The 19,368-nt window shown below is 35.2% G+C and overlaps 1 protein-coding gene across 13 annotated transcripts in view; it reads left to right on the top strand.

Moving 5' to 3' along the window:
* CYRIB (CYFIP related Rac1 interactor B) overlaps positions 1 to 19,368 on the top strand; it is a 148,698-nt gene that overhangs the window by 110,260 nt on the left and 19,070 nt on the right. For 5 of the 13 annotated variants that reach the window (XM_081816548.1, XM_081816547.1, XM_081816549.1 and 2 more), the window contains 2 exons: positions 12,666 to 12,787; positions 17,214 to 17,319. In XM_081816548.1, the coding sequence (XP_081672674.1) occupies positions 12,666 to 12,787; positions 17,214 to 17,319 (228 nt within the window). Of the gene's footprint in view, positions 1 to 4,759; positions 4,843 to 5,752; positions 5,836 to 12,665; positions 12,788 to 17,213; positions 17,320 to 19,368 lie in introns of those variants that run through there. The other 8 variants (XM_081816553.1, XM_081816552.1, XM_031033244.2 and 5 more) reach the window with 4 other exon arrangements.

Genomic DNA, 19,368 nt, shown 5'->3' with positions numbered 1-19,368 from the left:
TCAGTTTATTTGAGTTTTTCCTTTTTCTCATCCCCCACCCAGAAATAGTAAGTTTATAAACTGGATATGAAGCAAACTGACAAACAAATAGTAATTCAGATTATGTTAAGTATGCTGAAGGAGGAAGTTGGATGATGTGATCGAAGATAATGAGGTAGGGATAACGACTATGGATAAGGTTGGCAGACAGAGCCTGTCTGAAGAGGGGGCATTAAGGTGGGGCCTGAAGAATGAAAAAAGGCCAGCCATGGGAAAATCTTGGGGACTAGCATTCTAGGCAGAGCTCAAAAGGGTAAATGAAATTGCAGCATTTCTTAGGAATTTTCTAAAAAGGGAGTAAATAGTATATTAACTGTAACGTATAGTTGTGTTTCTCTTGGCTTCTTTTATTCTAATTAAAGAAGCTTCTTTTGGGAAAATGGTCCAGTGTATTTATTAAGTGCCTTTTGTGAGCTCAAAAATACAGACTCCAGGCCAGGAAGAGCAAGTACCTTTCCAGATAACTCACCAACTTTGAAACAAACATGTAACATAAGAGCTCACAGTCACAAAATTTTACCAGAAATACTGTGAACACTTGAAGTGACCTATATCTGGTTTTTGTGTGTCACATTTCTTCTTAGCTTATTTAGTAAATATTTATAATATTTAGTTTAATCCAAAGGTTACAATAAAATAATTTGAAAGAGAATCTTTAGGTTTTTCTTTCTAAATTCAGATTGTAAGACCGTTTATTATTCTAAATTATAATATTTATTACTTGCTTTGAAATAGTGCCTCTAAAATATAAAAAGCATTTTAGCCCAAGTTTTATATAATCTGAAAACCCTTTTATATGTCTTAGTGTCTTTTGTATCACATTCATTAATCTGAAACTTAGAAATGTTATTAGTCAGAACTTTTTTAGATGTAAATGACAGAAACCCACCTCAACTAAACAGGTAAAAAGGAAATTGGTTGACATAAACTAGGCTATCTTATTTTTTTATTTTTTAAAGATTTTATTTATTTATTTGATAGAGAGAGACACAGCGAGAGAGGGAACACAAGCAGAGGGAGTGGGAGAGGGAGAAGCAGGCCTCCCGCCGAGCAGGGAGCCCGTTGCGGGGCTCGATCCCAGGACCCTGGGATCATGACCTGAGCCGAAGGCAGACACTTAATGACTGAGCCACCCAGGCGCCCCTAAACTAGGCTATCTTAAAGCCGGAGAAAAATCTAGCAACTAAACTGAGGGAAATGGCAGCTAGAATTCAGGAACAAATGGAATTAGAAATTAGTGACTTTAGGACACTTGGTCTAAAGCATGCTGGCTTTATCCTTTTGTGACAGGCTGGCTTCCTCTGTGGCAGGAAATATGGCTGCCACATATCCTGAAGCCTCGCGTTCCTTGGGTTCTGCTACTGGGAACAGATCCTCTAACATAGCCATAGCAATAGCAGCAAATAGATTGCCAAGCATGGTTACTAAATGTTTTGCTTCTGTTAACCCATTTAATGATTTTATGAACGCTTTGCAGTGGATATTAATGTTATGAACAATTTACAGATGAGGCATAAGGAAATTAAGAAACCTGACTATAGTTGCAGGGTTTAGTGACAGAGCTGGGGTTTGAACCCCAGGCAGTCTGGTACCTACCAGACCTGACAGCTACCATATCGTATTCTTTGAAATCAGAGGATGGAGAGGTCTTGTTTGTTTGTTCTGGTTTTGGCTAAAGAGTTAAACTATGTAAGAGAGGGATATGGTTTTGATTTATTTGTTTACCCTCATTAAAAAGATACGACAACTGATGATATAACGAACTGTTGAACTGTGTTCAGATCTTTGAAAAATTCCGTGAGTTATTTATTTATTTAAGGAATCTGTACACCCAACGTGGGGCTTCAACTCCTAACCTTGAGGTCAAGAGTCTAATGCTCCTCCGACTGAGCCACCCTAGCACCCTGAATTCTGTGAGTTTTTGTTCAAAGAGACACGCATAGTGTGGTTTGCCTACATAGATCTTTCTTGAGTGCTCTATGGTAAAGAAAGTTTCTGCATTGGACCCCAGTTGTACTACATTCAGTGGTTCTCAACCAGGGATGATTCCCCCTGGGTACATTTGATAATATCTTGAGTCATTTTTGGTTGTCAAAACTTGTGTGTTGGATTACTGGTGGTCTCTAGTACATATTAGGCCCAGGATGTTGCTAAAGGTCCTACCGTGTGAGACAGACCTCTCTCCACAAAAGAATTATCCCGCCCCAAATGTTAATAGTACTGAGGTTGAGAAACCTGTACTAGATAAGCTGGGCCACTTTCGATTTAAGTGTCTGGGTTTGGGATGAAGAGATAAATTCTAAATTTTTGAGTACTTGTTGAGGGGATTAAGGTCACATTAGGCTAGGGTACCTGGAAAGAAGGACCAAATAGTGGAAGAAGTTTACGGAGGGGGTGTAGGAAAATGGAGCAGACAGACTTGGCCAATTTTGAACATTTTCCTTGAGGATCGACTGTATGCATACAAGTAAAAAGGTAAGGAAACCTAATCTCCCTTCCTCCTGTACCTGATGATGATATCATAGGACTAATTTTAGGATAGCATTTCAGCAATATTCTTGACAAAAATGGGGAAACATTGGCTTTGTCATTTACTCTGATTTATGATACTGGTTTATATTAAAGAAGTAGAGCTATTACAATTTTTTTAAAAGTGATTTTGTAATTTTAGGGTTGTAGTTACAATAGCCAACATTTACTGCATGCTTTCTGTGTGCCAGACACTGTGCTAATAAGTTAGAGCTTAATCTCATCAAACTCTCCTAATAACCCTTTAAAATAGTTTCTATGGTATGTATATTTTACCGATGAAGAAAATGAGTCCCAGAAAGGTAAACTAGCATCCTCAAGGTCCAACAGCTTGTCAGCTAGAGGTGGAATTCTGGTTTGATTCCATAGAAGTACACTCTTTAACACCAGATGATGTGCTGCCTTTTTCCTCTTAAAGACAATTTCAGTCCTTTCTTGTGCTTATTTTCCAACTGTAGTTGAAATTTTGATACCATTAGGTAATTCTTTGTATATTTGGTCTCAGTTCTTGCTCGTAAAGGAATTTATGTATGTTTGGATTCAGATATTCCATGTATATGTGAAAGCTTTTAAAAATTAAAGCTGTGAAATACTCTATTTCCAAATGGTTCCAAAGGGAAAAAACAACTCTTGAATAAATTTGGTAACCAATTTGAGGTCTTATTTGGGTGTGATGATTTTGGGAAAATGCTTATATTTTCCCTGTATAAAAAAGCCTAGAATTAAACTTTTTACAGTGTATAAGATAATTAAGATGAAGTATTTCCCTCTTAGTTTTACTCTGTTTATCCATCTGTGTAAGACATTGTACGAAATCTTCCCAGTGAAATTCTGTGTAATAAGGATTTTAATACCAAAAATAAGATAGATTCTGACCTCTCCCATTGGAGGAATAATATTGTTTTAAAAGAGAGAGGAGTTTTCAGTGTTTATCATTTGTGAATAAATTTAACATTTGTGAATTTAGCATTTGTGAATAAATTTTAACATTTTCTAAGAAGTATGTGTGTCAGTCTGCCACACTTTGACCTATAAAGTAAATAACTGTTATGCATATACTATTACTTCCTCTTTGGGAAGCTCAAAGTTAGATAACGTATGCCACTGTCCAGGGCGTAGGTGGAGGAAGGGAGGGGAATGGACAGCACAGATGGCCAGAAGTCCTAACTCTTTTCAGATTGTCTGTAATGGGGGTGAGTAATAAGGTGTCTTCTTTCACTGATAAAAAATATTTTTACTTTTATGTTTTGTTTCATTTATATTTGCTTAGCAGTTCCATATTTGGAGAAAACAATTGAAACTGGGAGAGGGGAAGGTGTGGTGTGCCTGTGCTCTCATAGTCTGCCTTCCCTATAGTTACTGCCACTTCACAGTTTGAGCCTGGTTTCCTGGATGTTCCTGACACCTCCTTCCACCTTCATCCTCACTGATTCATGGCAAATTTGGGGGCAAGATTTATGCCAATGCCTTAATTTTTACTGTTTTTCCTCTGCAAACTTACTAAGTTATGGTGATTGCTGGCTCCCTTTTGCTTGTTTGCTGTGTTAACTTCCAAGTTATAGATTTTGTATGTTTGTATATAGTTGATATTGTTGAATTATCAGTCTTTGACTTAAATAATGAAAAATCTGATTAATTTTAGGAGTATTGAAGATGTAGGAAACACTGGTTTATGTGTGGTAAAACTTTTTAAATAGGTCATCAATTGATAATTCCCTTCAGTCTTTAATGGTTAAATGTGGTTTGAATACTGTCTTCCTAGTATTCCCAATAGGGTTTGATTCTGCAAGGAGGAAAATATCCCTATTACTTAAAAATAATAGTTTCAGTTTTTACTTATTTGAGAGATCTATTTTTGATGTTAATTTAAGTTGAAAATATATGCCTCAAACATTTTAAAGGAGTAACACTAGCATAGATATTAATCAAATGTAAATATTGCAAGTTATATGTAAAAATATAATCTTTTTTTCAATCTTGCTTTATGTAACTTTTTTGATATGTGGAAAAGAGGGAAAGGGCTCTAAACTCAGAGCCAAATGTGCTTTTGTTGTTCCAAATTTTCAATGCCAGAAGTATATAAACCTGCACCTGTTGGTAATTATGAGCAAGCCAGCCTTTGCCGAATCCCAGGCCTCTGCTTAAAATTTTTTTTACTGGAACTAAATGATGTTGCCATTTTTATTTTTAGGTTTGCTGGCATGGGTAATCTCATTAAGGTGCTAACCAGGGACATAGACCACAATGCAGCACATTTTTTCTTGGACTTTGAAAGTAAGTCTCTTTAGCCCTTCACAGCTGGTGCATAATGGTAAAGGTGAAAGATGGTCACACCACAGTGAAGGCTGGCCCGAATATTTGTTAATAAAATATGGGGATCAAACAAAGTTTGCATGATTTTTTTCTTAATCATAGGCAAACATCACCATCATATGTATAATTCTTTAGTTTTTCATTTGCTAAAATCATGTTGAGTCTGTAGCCAGTGCTGTCCTTTCATTAGTCCATGAAGCAAGCAGCCTTATGATGAACATTCTAATAGTATGCCTTGGTGACTGCGCCCAGCAATGTGTTTGCTCACAATCCTATGATAATCTTACAGAAAATCAGTATGGTGCTGCATATCCAGAATCAATGCTTTAAACAACTTCCACAAATATATTAATAATCCAAATTTGGTTAGAAATATATGCTTTATTGAATGGCATACAGGAAGTAAGTTAAATATTCTGCTATGTTAAGATGAAATGCAAAGGTGAGCTGTGGCCAAAACTTAATATTTGGCTTTGAAATAAATTTTTGTTTCAGTGCAATATTAAGCAAGATGACATGTGAATAATTCTTGATAAGAAATTTCTTTTTCAGAATACTAGCACTATTGGAATACTTAAAGAATTTTTCATTATAAGGCCATTAATGAAACTTGTCTTGGGAGAATTTTGAGAAGAATTAGAGCAGCAGTTGTGCCATTGTGTACAGGAAAACCACATTTCACCTCTAGGTCCTACATACCAACACCTTGAGAACCCGGTTTGCTGTCTGCCAGAGCACAGTCTGGGTAACCTGAAGGACGAATTCATGGCCTAATGAACATTTTCCCTGTTACTATTTTTTAAAAAAATAAATTTCAGATGTTCTTTTTTATAAAGGGATATTTTCTCTTTTCTTATTCTTGTCTTGACAGGTACCTTAACATGGGGAATCTTCTTAAAGTTTTGACATGCACAGACCTTGAGCAGGGGCCAAATTTTTTCCTTGATTTTGAAAGTGAGAAGATGATTTTATATCTATTTCTCTTTGCCTGCAGTAGACTGCGTTTGTCTTGCACTAAATGAATGTTTCCACTTTGCCATCTTTTTAACTGCTTTGCATGACTGAGCTATGAATTGTTTGAGTAAAATTTCTGGTGCCTTCTAGAACTGGAAGTCAAGATTTTATAGATTAAATTGTGATAAAATGTTTTTACTTGAATTTTTGTAAGAGAGTCTTATCTCCTAGTTGGACGTTATTTTATAATTGGAGATACTCTAGTGAAAACATTTTTATGAAAAAATTTTGGTGGAAAGGACAAATGCTACTTTGGGATTTGTTAATAGAAGCAATATTTGGGGGAAAATTTATTGCAGTTGAGAAAAATTGACTAGACGTTACTCTATATCTTGAAGTATTTTAAATACAAATCTGTTCATGAAGGCCATTCAAAGCTCAGTAATTTGGGCATAATATTAAAAGGTAAGTGTGAACCTTAATTATTTAATCTTTACAGATAATTAATTTGAAAAGTTAAATTCATTATTATGTATGTATTTCAGGAATCCTTTTTTTTTTCTAACTCTAAATAAAAAGAAAAATAATGGGTTCACAGACCTTTAAGTAATTTGCCTTCTGTTTGTTTTATGTTGCATGACCTATTGTAATATGGTCTAAGAGTGGCAGGTAAGTGTCATTGACCCCTGTGCATGTTGGAAAGCTTTTGCTTTTTGGCTGTCTGTATTGCTTTAGCTTATCTGGTTGTCAAATTGAGAACAATGATATTAAATTGGTTGTTTCACTGTGAATGTTGCTATTTTAACTGATCATTATTAGAAAATTGTTAGGAAAGGGTGAAGAGATAGAAGTTTATAAGTTGTGTGATCCCGTGCATTTTTATCTGAGATTAAAACATTTGAACAGATTTTTAAATTCTTAAAATTTAAGACCTTTTCTGGTTTTAAAAACAAAATAAACAAATCCCTTAAAATCTATCCCCAGTGAGTCATTGCATTTTCCATCAACTTCAGTTTATGTGATATTATACAATTTGTTCTATTTTATGAATAATTTCTATATTTTTTCTTTAAACCAGGACAGTTCATGTGAATCTGTTTGTAGCTTATCTCCATTTTATGGAATAATTTGTGGTCTCTGATTTTTTTTTTTTAATTTATTACATTCCTAAAATGGTCTATTACAGTTTGGGTCCTGTGTACAGGCTAGCAAAGAAGAGTAATGTGAATATCAGGACCATATTAAATTGTTGGGTTTTTAGGGGAAGATGTTATTAAATGAATATTAGTTTTCTTGACCCTTCTCAACAATTTAACAGTGCCATTTTAAGTGCATGTTCAGCATGAATTTTAATCAGCTTGGGGATGTTAAGCAGATTGCTGACTTGAAGATTCTTCTTTCAGATGAGGCAACTTACATTAGAGCTGTATTTTAGTTTATTTGCATCTGTTTCAAACTGGTCTTGTATATTTTTCTGCTATTCTGTCTCCTTTTTATTCTGTCTCAAATTCCTTACATTTGCAGAATCTTGGCTTTGATACAGTCAAGATCTTGTTCAAGACTTGGCACTTGATCTTTTTATAAACCTAGCATCATGTTGTGGTCAAGTGAGAAGCATGAATTTACTGTAGTATTTTAAATATTCTTTGGTCTTGGCTTTACAGTCTTTGGGGGTTTGAACCATTATCCTTAAAATTTAAATAGCTAATTTAGTGGCAGGAATAGGTTAAAATTGCTAACAACACCACCAATAACAACCAATAATGAAGAACTACACATGAAGTGTTAACTTATTGAAGGCAGATGTAAAGTAAAGGTGATATTTGTTGGCCTTTTCAGCCAGTGTAGAACTTTCAGTTTGACACTGGATATGCCATATACTTGGCCAGAGTTTGCCCGTTGTTACTTCTTACCTAGGTTTTTAAATGTTTTCTTTTGATTCCAACATTAGAGTTCTCTTAATCAGTTTTTATGTTTCATCTATTGCATATTTCCTTCTTTTTGGAAATACGCATTTGTAAAAGTTTATCTTATCATTAGACTACTTCAGTGACTTTAGCCCAAGCATGGGTCCTGTCTTCAACAGCTGTATAGCAGACTAGGAATTGTCAATATAGTTGATTTGCCAGTTCCTTGTGATTACTGAGAATAAAGCCACATTCTTTTATTAAGTAGCATATTTAATACTACATTGTTTGTTTCTGGTTGAAGAATAATATTCAGGTTACCAGAGTAATTTGGCTTTACCATTCCTTCATTCCTCTTTTTTTTTTTTGAAAATTTTTATTTATTTATTTGAGAGAGAGAGATAGTGACAGAGATAACGAGAGAGAACACAAGCAGGGAGGAGAGGGAGAAGCAGGCTCCCGCTGAGCAGGGAGCCCGACGTGTGGGGCTCAATCCCAGGACCCTGGGATCATGACCTGAGCCAAAGGCAACCGTTTAATGACTGAGCCACTCAGGCTCTCCTATTTCATTATTCTTAGTGGTTAAATCTAGCTCATTGTATCTCCATGATTGGGCAGCTAGAGAAATAATTTCATACAGATAGATATACTGGCATTTTGTATCAAGTTGTGTACAAATTAAGTATTTTTATGCATATAAAACGTGATCTAATGGAATCCTGTAGTTTACAGAATGAAGATGTCTTTAAATCATGACTCCTTTAGTTTACATGCCTGTACATACATGGTTTTTCAGTTCAGTTCAACAGACATTTATGGCTTGCCTCCTGTATGCCAACCAGTAGATGCTGAGGATTCAGAGATAACGAAGATACAGCACCTTCCTTTTGGGAGTTCTCAATATAGTAAGATAGAAACACAAACACATCCTTTACCATTCAAAGTGTGGATCACAGGGGATTAACTATACCTAGCAGTTAGTAGATGGGATATCATGGAAGACTTTCTGATGGTAACCTTGGAGTTGGGTTGTGGAGGGTGAGTTAGAATGTTTCAGGGTAAGTTAGTGAAGGACATTGTTAGAAGGAAGGAACAGCATCTACAAAGCCCTTAAGGCATGAAATGACATTCTGTGTTCAATGAAAATACTGTTATCTACTCTTGAGGTGTACCAGAAAAAGGGCCTTTTTCTTAAATTGTACCTATATGATAAGATTTTATTTTAAGAATAATGGTTCAACTAAGATATAAACCCAGAATTGCCCCATAAAATTTGACAGCAGTTATGCTAATAGCAGCATATAAAAAGCACTGAATTGGGGGCAGTATAGCCTCCTCTACTTTCTGGAATTTCTTATTTGATAATGACATTTATAGCTCATTCTAATGGCACATCTTTAGCCTGAATAACTGCTGTATCTATTAGTCCATTAAATTGTGGTTCTTAGGAGAAGAGGCACTTCTATTTATTTTTATGTCCATTTCCAACCTGCGCAGTGCTTTGTAAATGATAGAAGTTCAGTATCTGTTAGTTAACTTGACTTCTCTCCAGGTAGACCAGAATAGGAGAGTAAATAAAGGTGGTCGTTTGTAAATGAGGAATGGAGTCTTACTTTCTCTGATTCTTTGTTAAAGTGCCTTTCCATTTAGTCATACATTCCCTCTAATTCTTGTGTCTTTTGTGTGACTTGTCCCCCGCAATCTTGTAAAACTATTGAGATCCACTCTTTTAGTCTAACTTTATTTTCCCATTTTACTTCTTGCATATTTTCAGTTGCTTTTGCCTTGTACTTTGAAATATCTTTATTCTGGTGGCATTTTCTTGTATTTATTTTTCTAAAATGATGGAGGATTATAGTCATACAGAGATAAAAATGCATAATAGTTTCCTTTAACTCATGCTGGAGGCGCATTTATATCTCTGTCTTCTCATTCATTCACCAAACACTTGTTATAGAAAATCTACTTGGGACGAGTTTACATCCTGTACAGTGTATGTGCTATACACTGAGGTCCCTGCCTCGATGAAACTTAGGGAGATAGATAGTAAATATTTACCGAATGAGTGAGTGCAAGACTAAAGCATAATGGCCCCTTATCACAATTGCAATTTTTGTGTGACTTTCTTTTTGTTATTTTTTTTGTAGCTGATCTTTGCCCCCTTTTCTATTTTTTATAAAATTGTGTAAAATTCAGATTGAAATTTAGCAATTACTTTCAGTGACTCTTTAATAGAAAACCAGTATGAAATTGCAGTTATTTAATTTTACCTTCAAATAATAAGAGCAACTGAAACATGCCTTAATTTCCCTTGAACAGCTATTAAAACTAATCTTGATGAGTAATCACTACACTTGTTCTAAGTAGTAGTTACTTTATTTTGCATTCAAATGAATGTCCTTTTGTCACCTGGTTAAGTGATAGTTTTTTCTCCAAGTAATAAAATTTTTCATTCTTTGCCATGAAAAATCACAGTGACAAGTCTTGGTTGTATTATATGATACCATTTTTTGAAAAAAAATGCTTTATTTTATAATCTTTTCTCCCTCCCTAGTATTTCACCCCTTTGCATGACTTGCTCTCAGTAAAGTAGTGCTTATTACCTGTCTGCTACTTTCTGTTTGTCTTCATTTCTACAGCAGTCTTCAGCAGCTTTCAAAATTATAAATGTGACTTTCCTGTGACAGTCTAAAAATGTTTAATCAGTGTGGTGCTGGGTATTTTTTCCACCCTTAGGGGGAACTGGAATCTTCTCCTTTATTTTTAAATTTCTTGGTACTTACTAAACTTTTAATAATTATTAACCACTTCCAAGGTCTACTTAAAGCTACTTGATAATGTTTCTTCTGTATGTAAGTCTCAGTGTCACATTTTTCTGTTAACAGCTAGGTCACCACACCAAAAATACAGTTTAGTATTTTCAAACTTCACAAGTATCTTTTGATAAATAACAGTCAAAATATTGTCCTTTGTCATGAATTCCCACTTCATGAATTAAAACTATGATATGTGTCTACTATTGATGTTATGTCTGTAGTTTCACAATTCCATATGAAAAAGTATAAAACTGCTGTTTTGCATGTTAAAAAAGTACTTTTCTCTATTGCATCTGGTGTAAGTATAAAAGTTATGAGGTGTACTTTTTTTTAGTGTGTGTCTTTTAGTTTGGAGAATATGGTCTGGCTAAATGTGAGAAATTATTACTGCTAAATGACAACCCTGATTTTTAAAAAATCATTTAGCTTCAGTATCAATATTTGCTTCTAGTAATACCTTTATGGCTTTGGACACAGAGTATTTTTAATTTGGCTCCTCTTGTGTAATTAGTTTGTCTAGAGTATTTTTATTAAAAAAATAGATTTCTGAAAGGAGATTTGGAAAATAAGGGAACAGATACAAGAACACAAATTCTTAAGTTGGCTTTGCACATGAATGTTATCTGTTGTTTCCATAGTACTGTTTAAGTATGTTGAAGTTAAAATTTGGTACTTGTTGATTTTTTAAAAACTGGTATATTTTTGACTAGTTTGCAGCTTTAATAGGTGGAATTGAATTATGACTTGCCCTATGTGCGAAATAAAGTTACAGTTCTTAGGCATCTGGACTCCTAGTTTCATGTGTGAACTAAGTTTAAATTTTCAAAGGAAAGAAATAAATATATTGTATATTTGTGGGAAGGTAAAGTGGGGGAAGAAAAGTCTAAGTACTAGTTTTTATATGATTGGGTAGACAAAGGGATTTATCAGAAATGTTCTCAATTCATACTATCAATTTGGTCTGCCTCCCCTATCCCTGTAAGAAAAATATTTGTGTGGAGGAATTCAGCCAACACAGTTCCTCTCTAAAACATTATGATGATCATAATGTTTATCATTTTTAGTGCTTTATGCCTTATCTGTAGCATCAAATGTGGTCTAATTGGAAAGATTTATGAAAAACTCCATTTCACACAGATTGCCCATTTTTCTCAAAAAAAAATTGTATTAAACAAAAAAGAAACAAATGACCAAGTTATTAAAAACAGGGTTTCTGCTACCTCAAATTTAGGAGAGAGAAATCCAGATTTAGTCATCTATTAGCATATGCTCTGTGGCTAACACCACAGGTGGTGGAAATGCCCATATGTTCGTGTTCCTGATTGTGCTTTTTATGACTAAAATTCTCCCTTCATTTTTCTCTCACTCAGTCCCAAGTTTGTGGGGAGCCCGTTTTTGCTTTAGTATTTCAAAACTTCAGTGACAGTATCATAGCTGCAAGTATCTGGTTTTCAGCAGCCTAGCCATTCTGAAATGGTGTCATAATTTGAACTCCTCTGCACAGGAGTTTTGACCTTGTGCTCATCAGCAGAGAAGTTCATTGGCACAGAATTTAAAGTGGTCCCTAGAAAAGGGAAACAACTAACAACTATTCTTTTAAAATAGTTTTTATTTTATATGGAACTCAAGTCATTAAAATGAACTTTATAGGAAAATAAGGTAGTTTCAGTCTTAAGCTATAGATGAACAAGATATATTAGTAGGCTTTCCATTTCTGTTGCATTAAAATAAATCATGATTCATGCATTTACAGTCATTACTGGTAGTGATTACTATAGTAGTAAAAGTGATTATTAACACTATCCCAATTTAAATTTTGAATTACAGTTCTCAAGTTCATTTAATATACCAAGTCATGGTTTGTAACTTAAGATAAATAGTAATGTTTGGTGGTCCCTTGCTCCTTTGTGATATTTACAAACTTGAGGCCTAGCTATTCAAATGTAGAAGTATGGAAAAATTATCAATCTTTTCTAAGAAGTGCAAAGTTAACATTGAATAAAATGTGAGCCATCTTTAGAAATTGAGATTGTTCATTGCTTAGAGTTATACATGTACTAAAAAAATCACGTGACTGTAAATTTTTTTGTGCTTTCCTGCTATTTAGATGCCCAGCCTACAGAGTCTGAGAAGGAAATTTATAATCAGGTGAATGTAGTATTAAAAGATGCAGAAGGTATCTTGGAGGATTTGCAATCATATAGAGGAGCTGGCCATGAAATACGAGAGGTAAAGCACGTTTAAACATTTTCCAATAAACTAAAATTTACTACGTCCCTCCTCTTCTTAATCTCTCTTTTGTACATACTTTTGAATTCTCTATTGCATATTAAGCATTATATTTAAAGAACGATCACTCGCATTATTTTAAAAGTGGTTGTAGTGATACAAGGGTAAAAGGAGAACAATGTTCTGTGAATATGTAATTTATGTATGTTAAAGAAAATTTTACTTATTTTTTGGTTGCTCTCACACCTGAAATTTACAGTATCCATGGCGGGGGACTACTTACACTTTTTATACTTATTTATACTTTTGGAGAGGAGGAGAGAACATAACTTTCTGCGGCCTTCGGTCCTGCTAGTCTTATTTTTTCCATTCCTCCCATACCTCATGGGAAAAGGCTGCTGTCATCCTTGCGGTCTAGACTCCCCCAACTCTGTCCGATGACTTTACACCATGGAGCCAGTCTTTGGTGTGGTCTCCTCGATTTTCTTCTCCTGAGCCTCTGAACTCATCCAGGTTTCTATCTATCTCTTATTCCACTTCTTCTATTTTTCAGAAAAAACTGTGTCTCTACTTGTTACCAAGACTAATGTCTCTACCTTTGTTCTGCATCTTCCTCTGGAACTTTACTATTTTAATTATTCCTTCTCTTAATTACATCTTCAATGTTTTTTCTTCTGTTGACTTTTTCCCCTCAGAATATACACATACTCAGGTGTCCTCTACCACCCAAAGAAACACCCTAGCCTCTGGATCTATCTCTTTCTCATTACTGCATTTTCTTAAGGGCATTGCCCTGCTTCTTCATTTTTTTCCCTACCCTTCTGCTTCTCGTAACTAACAGTGCAGAGGTTGTCAAGGGGCAGTCTGTTGGTTTTACGGTCCTTATCCGGCTCCATTCCTCTAATGACATTTGGAGTATTAGTGAAGGCAGAATTAAGTGTAGGCATCAGAAGATGATTCAAGATGTTTTAGTTTTGGACTAAGGGGCACAGGTTTTGGTGATTGACTGGATGTTTAATATAAGGGAGAAGGGGAGTTAAATGATTCTGGGGTTTCTGGTTTAGATTAGCCATTGGTGATATCATTAGCTTAGGGAAATTAGAGATAAGGTGAATTCCATTTTTTACCTCTCCTGGCCTGGACTGTTTGTTCCTTGAAAGTCTTGCACATGTACATTTTTCTTTCCTCCACATCCCAGTAATTACTTCCCCCTTACTCGGCTGCCCCAGTGCTTTGCACACATTTCTTTTATTGAAATTTAATGTTGATAACTCCCCCACCACCTCCAGCTTGAGGAGGAGGGTAAACCTGGTTTCTTACTGATTTGTGTGTCAGCAGCACCTAAAACAGTGCTTAGGAAGCAGTAACTGTTGAAGAAATAAATACAAGAGTTTAGATGAATCTTGCCAATATCATTAGCTTAAGTGAAACCTTAAGATTTCAGTAAATGAAGGCATGTAACCCTTCCAGTGAAATTTAAACGTATTTTGAAAAATCAAACATTTGTGGAAATGGAAGATTTAAATGATTAAGCAGGATCTTTATTAACTAATTGACAAATTCTTTTCCTATAGGTCACAACAATTCACAATTTGTTCTAAAAATGTTTTAGTGTCTTCATATTGATTATCAGTGCTACAAATTATTTTAATTGTTCAGTATTATATCATTGAAATCTTTAAAATTTGTTTTACAGTTGAATTCTGATCAGCTGGTTACAGTTGTCTCCCATAAACAATAAAGAAAAGACTATAGAGATATAAACTTTTACCTATTGCCTTTAGGATTTTTAAAAAAAAACTTAACCAAGTGAAGGGTTACTCTCTCTGCTTTGTGGGAAGGCTCACTACAGTCTTTATATTGACTTCATTGAATGTAGTTGTCATCTTCTAAAAGACAGTAAAATGATAGAAACCTTACTTAGGAGCCATTTCAAAGAGGACTTGTAAAAGTTCCTGTAAAACCAGGAACTTTAGATGCAGTGACCAAAGGTTGGAGTTCACTGTAGGACCCCTGTGGTCACCCAGTTTAGTGCTGTGGGCACATTCAGTGCACTCGTGGTATTACAGTAAATAAATGTCACAAAGTTAAAGTTTACATAGAAAAATAACACTAAAAGGAAAGGGGAGAATCACAAGAGATAGTAAGAGATTCACCTTACCAGGCTTTGAGACTTACTATAAAGGTACCTTCATTAATTCTTTGGTAAAGGAATTAAGGACAGAGAAATAGGTAAATAAAATAGATAAAAAATATGTAAGCTAGAAGACTTAAAAGAGCATTTAAATCTGTAGATTAAGGTAAATGTGTAACTATTCAAGCATTTGAAGAAATTTTCACTGAGGAACGCATATTGATGTTTGGGTTTAACTCTATAAGCACGAAATGTGTCTGAAAAGTAGGAAAACAATTTAAGAAAGGAAGGTACAAATAAAAGCTGATTATATACAAATATACAGAGAACAGATATAACTACGGTAACTGTCAATAGGAAGACTTAAACTTGGTAGAACAACCATTCTACCTATGAAAAAGCACAGACAATAGAAAAAAAATGTTCAGATTTACTAATAAATGCTTATCACCGTCAAGCAGTTTTACTATATATGATAAATTGTTAATGCTCAATATTGGTTTATGAAGGAACAGGTAGTTTTAATACAAATGCTAATATAAAATGGTTGCCATTTTTGGAGGTCAGTTTGGCCAGTTGTAAAATGAGATCTGTAAAATTGTTTGTACTTCTGTACCAGATTACATTTTAGAAGATACTCTCTTACAGAGTATCATTCAAGAGCAAGGTAAACGTAAAAACCTATGCTGAGGATGTGGAATTACTTACATTTTTGTTTAAATGGCATTTTATTAAACGTGACTGAAATAGAATAAAATTTGATTTAATACAGAATCTCTTAAACAAAGCTTATTCTCTAGGATAAACCACTGGTGAGGGAAGTAAGAGCTCTCCACTACTGTTTTGATAGATCTATACCAGTTGTAACACTTCTGAAACTGACAGTTGCCATGTCTGCTCCATGACAGTCTCACCGCTGACCTGTACTAAGCGTCCTTTGCATGTTGGGCTGTCTGGGTGCTGTACCAAAAATGTCGCCTAACACAGTGACACTGATGTGAAAGGAGAAGGAATCAGAATTACAGTGAGAACCATAACATGTTGTCATAAAAGAGCAGCCAGTGTCCCGGTTCTAAATCCAGGCAGGGCAGGGTCAGGGAAGTAGTTAACTCACTCAGTTGTGAAAGTGGGTAATGTTTGCCAGACCATTTTGATACTATGGGAATGAGCTCTTACTTGGAAAATAATTTTTAGATCTTGCTAGAAAAGTTGGATATGCTTCTCAGGAAAAGAAGAGAAAATTTTAATTTTTATCTGTTTGCTTATTTCCTGAATAATTAACAGATTTTTACCACTTGATATAAAACATTGCTGAGATGGGGCTTGAGACTAAAAGAACTTTTTCGTATTTGTCAGGATAGTATCACAGTCCCTTTGAAGTATTCGTATTAATGTGAAAGAAGGATTGTTATATGTAATGTAAGATTTTCTTTAATATTAAAATTCGAGGTAGTCACTTAAGTGGGATTCACTTCAGATCCTACTGTGTTTGAATATCGTTTGGGGCGCCTGGGTGGCTCAGTTGGTTGAGCTTTTGACTTAGGCTCAAGTAGTGATCTTGGGGTCCTGGGATCGAGCCCCGCCGTTGGGCTCCCTGCTGAGTGGGGTGACTGCTTGTCCTTCTCCCTCTGCCCCTCCCCCTGCTCATGCTCTTATTTGTCTCTCTCTCGCAAATAAATGAATACAATCTTTTAAAAAAAAAACGTTTTATATTAAAAAATCAAGAAAATTTGCATGTAGTGGCAAGCTTATAAGGCACGTTGTATAAATAATATATAGCCCATTTGTTTAATTTGTATCTTATTTATTCAGAGCATTCCCTAAATCTGTCTGGTTTCAGTTTTATTTTGCTTTCTTGTTTTTCAGTTTAGTGTGGATGGAGTCAGAGTACTAGTGCCTTTGGAAAATCTAAACATGTCAATACTTCCTGATAATGTTTATAAGAAAAACCCCCATACACTCCCCCATCTTGGTTATGAGTTTCAACTTTCAGATAGCATGTTTAGCTTGTTTGAAGATGTTAGAGAAAACAAACCAGATTGTTGAAAAAAAAAAGCATTAAGTTCCATAAAAGATTAAGAGAAGCAAAAGAAAGATGAAAGCAAGAAAATACCTTTCATTGGGAGTGACCCTCTATATTCACAAAAGATTGCCTAATGGTTTGAAAGACTGGTCATATTTTATTGAGTATACCAGGGTTTCCTATGTTTGCCGAAACCTATATTTTAATGTAAAAATAATACTGTTTTGATTTTTAAAACTCTAACTATTTTTATTCTTTGGATTTTGAAGGCAATCCAGCATCCAGCAGATGAGAAGTTGCAAGAGAAGGCTTGGGGTGCAGTTGTCCCACTAGTAGGCAAATTAAAGACATTTTATGAATTTTCTCAGAGGTTAGGTAAGTTGAAAGTTTTGTAATTATGACTTCCCTAGTGAAAAAGACATTTATTGATAAGGAATTAATGTAGAGTATCTTATGTTCACCTTGCTAAATTTGTATGCTACATAGATACAGCAATCTTGTTAGACTGTAAGATTATCATCCCTATCAACCCAGGTCTTTAATTTATTTAGACCATTTCCCCAATAAATTATAACTTCCACAAGGAAATGTCTGAATTTTTTTTTTTTTTTTTTTTGGTAGCCTAAAGGGTCCTAGTATGAGAAACACTTGGTAGAGCTTCTCTCCAGCTATACAGCAAATCCTGTCCCATATGTGGGAACTAATTGTCAGGACTTTGGGTTATTTAGATTTTTGTGTTCTTAAAAATCATTGCTGATTATCGTCAGTTCATGTATCTAAAATGGTACAAGATGAGAAAATAGCAAGTTGATGATGTGCCCAAAGTTATCTAGGGAGTTATTAAAACAAAAAGCATTCAAAACCATTAGCTTTTTTCCTGGCATGGGAATAATTACTCAAAGATCAGAATTATACCTTCCATACAGTGAGTCAGCAAAATTGGAATTCCTTTTATTTTGAAGGAGGAGGAGGCAGAGCAGGTAAGATTTAGGCAGTTAGCTGTTGGAGTAATTTGAAAGACATAAGTTGGCCAGGTTTTAAAAATTGGTAATTATTTGGGTTCTGTGTTTTGTTGTTTTTAAGTCTCCAGATGCCTTGGGAAAAATCAATAGTTTAGGTAGTTGATTGGTCAGTCTACATCTCAGTTGGCTGGAGTGATCTCTGCAAAGCATCTCTGTGTCCATTGGTGTAGGGCTTGTGCTTTCCAGTTTGCAGTAGGTCCCTGTCACTTCCTAGTTTTTCCTGTCTGGCTCTCCATACCTTCATATTAGCTACTAGGCGACTTGGGTCTGCAACCTACTTGAAAGCTGAAGTTCAATTTTTTAAAAACTAAGAGAACTGCTGTTTTTCCTTAGATGAAGGACTGTTAAAGGTACAGATTGTTGAGATAGAAGTGTTGATATAAATTATCCTTTTCTTACTAGAAATAAGAATTGTAGCTTACTTTCTCAATAGGGACAGTCAAGTTCTTTCACGCTGCTGACCTTTTGATCAAGTACTCTGTAGTTTGTAGTTTTGTAACCTCATTGAACTGAAGTCTTTTAATCATGGTTATCTTGATTCCTTCATGTGCTGCTAGTTCCTAGCTGCACATTTGAAGTTACATTGCTTTAGTTGGTGCTCAGGCCTACTCAGACTCATCTTGGTCTCTTAGCATTTGCCACTTAAATAAAAAAGAATAATTATAAAATAGGCCAAACCAGTCACGCTTACATGTTTTCTTCTGTTTTAACTATCAATTAAATCAGGCTAGTGGTGTGTGTTCCATTTCAGCGGAGTGGTATAACATAGGTAATAGCAAGAAGCTATCGTTTTTCATACCGTCATGTGGGAGCCTGGAACTTTGATTACTCTGGGGACTTCTGTAAAGTTATGAGCAAAGTACAAATTTAATATAGGACAGTTTACTCCTCATCTCTTCGCCCGTAACCTGGTTAGTAATGTTTCCAGTTTCCATGTTGACAGTAACATATCCTTGTTTATGTATGCTAGGAACTCACTGTTTCTTGAGTGAGTGAGGGATGAATTAATGAATACACACATCTGGAGTCGCCTGGGTGGCTCAGCCGGTTAAGCATCTGCCTTCAGCTCAGGTCGTGATCCCAGGGTCCTGGGATTGAGCCCCATGTCAGGCTCCCTGCTCAGCAAGGAGTCTGCTTCTCCCTCTCCCTCTGCTTCTCCCCCTACTTGTGATCTCTCTCTCTTTCTCTCTGTCAAATAAATAAAATCTTTAAAAAAAATTAATACAAACATCTGATGTATCAGATATGTATTGGGTATTTAGGAGAAGCAATAATAATGGATTTTAGGCTTTGGAGGCATAGCTTCCTATTTGAAATCTGATGTTTACCATGTATTAGTTGTGTGGTCTTGACCGTATGACTTAAATTCTCTGAGTTTCAGTACCTATCTGGACTTCGGAGT

The sequence above is a fragment of the Leptonychotes weddellii genome, chromosome 4 (genome assembly GCF_054177405.1).
Source record: "Leptonychotes weddellii isolate Sample4059 chromosome 4, ASM5417740v2, whole genome shotgun sequence".
In the NCBI taxonomy this organism is placed as follows: domain Eukaryota; kingdom Metazoa; phylum Chordata; class Mammalia; order Carnivora; family Phocidae; genus Leptonychotes; species Leptonychotes weddellii.
This window is presented reverse-complemented; position numbering and strand designations above follow the sequence as displayed.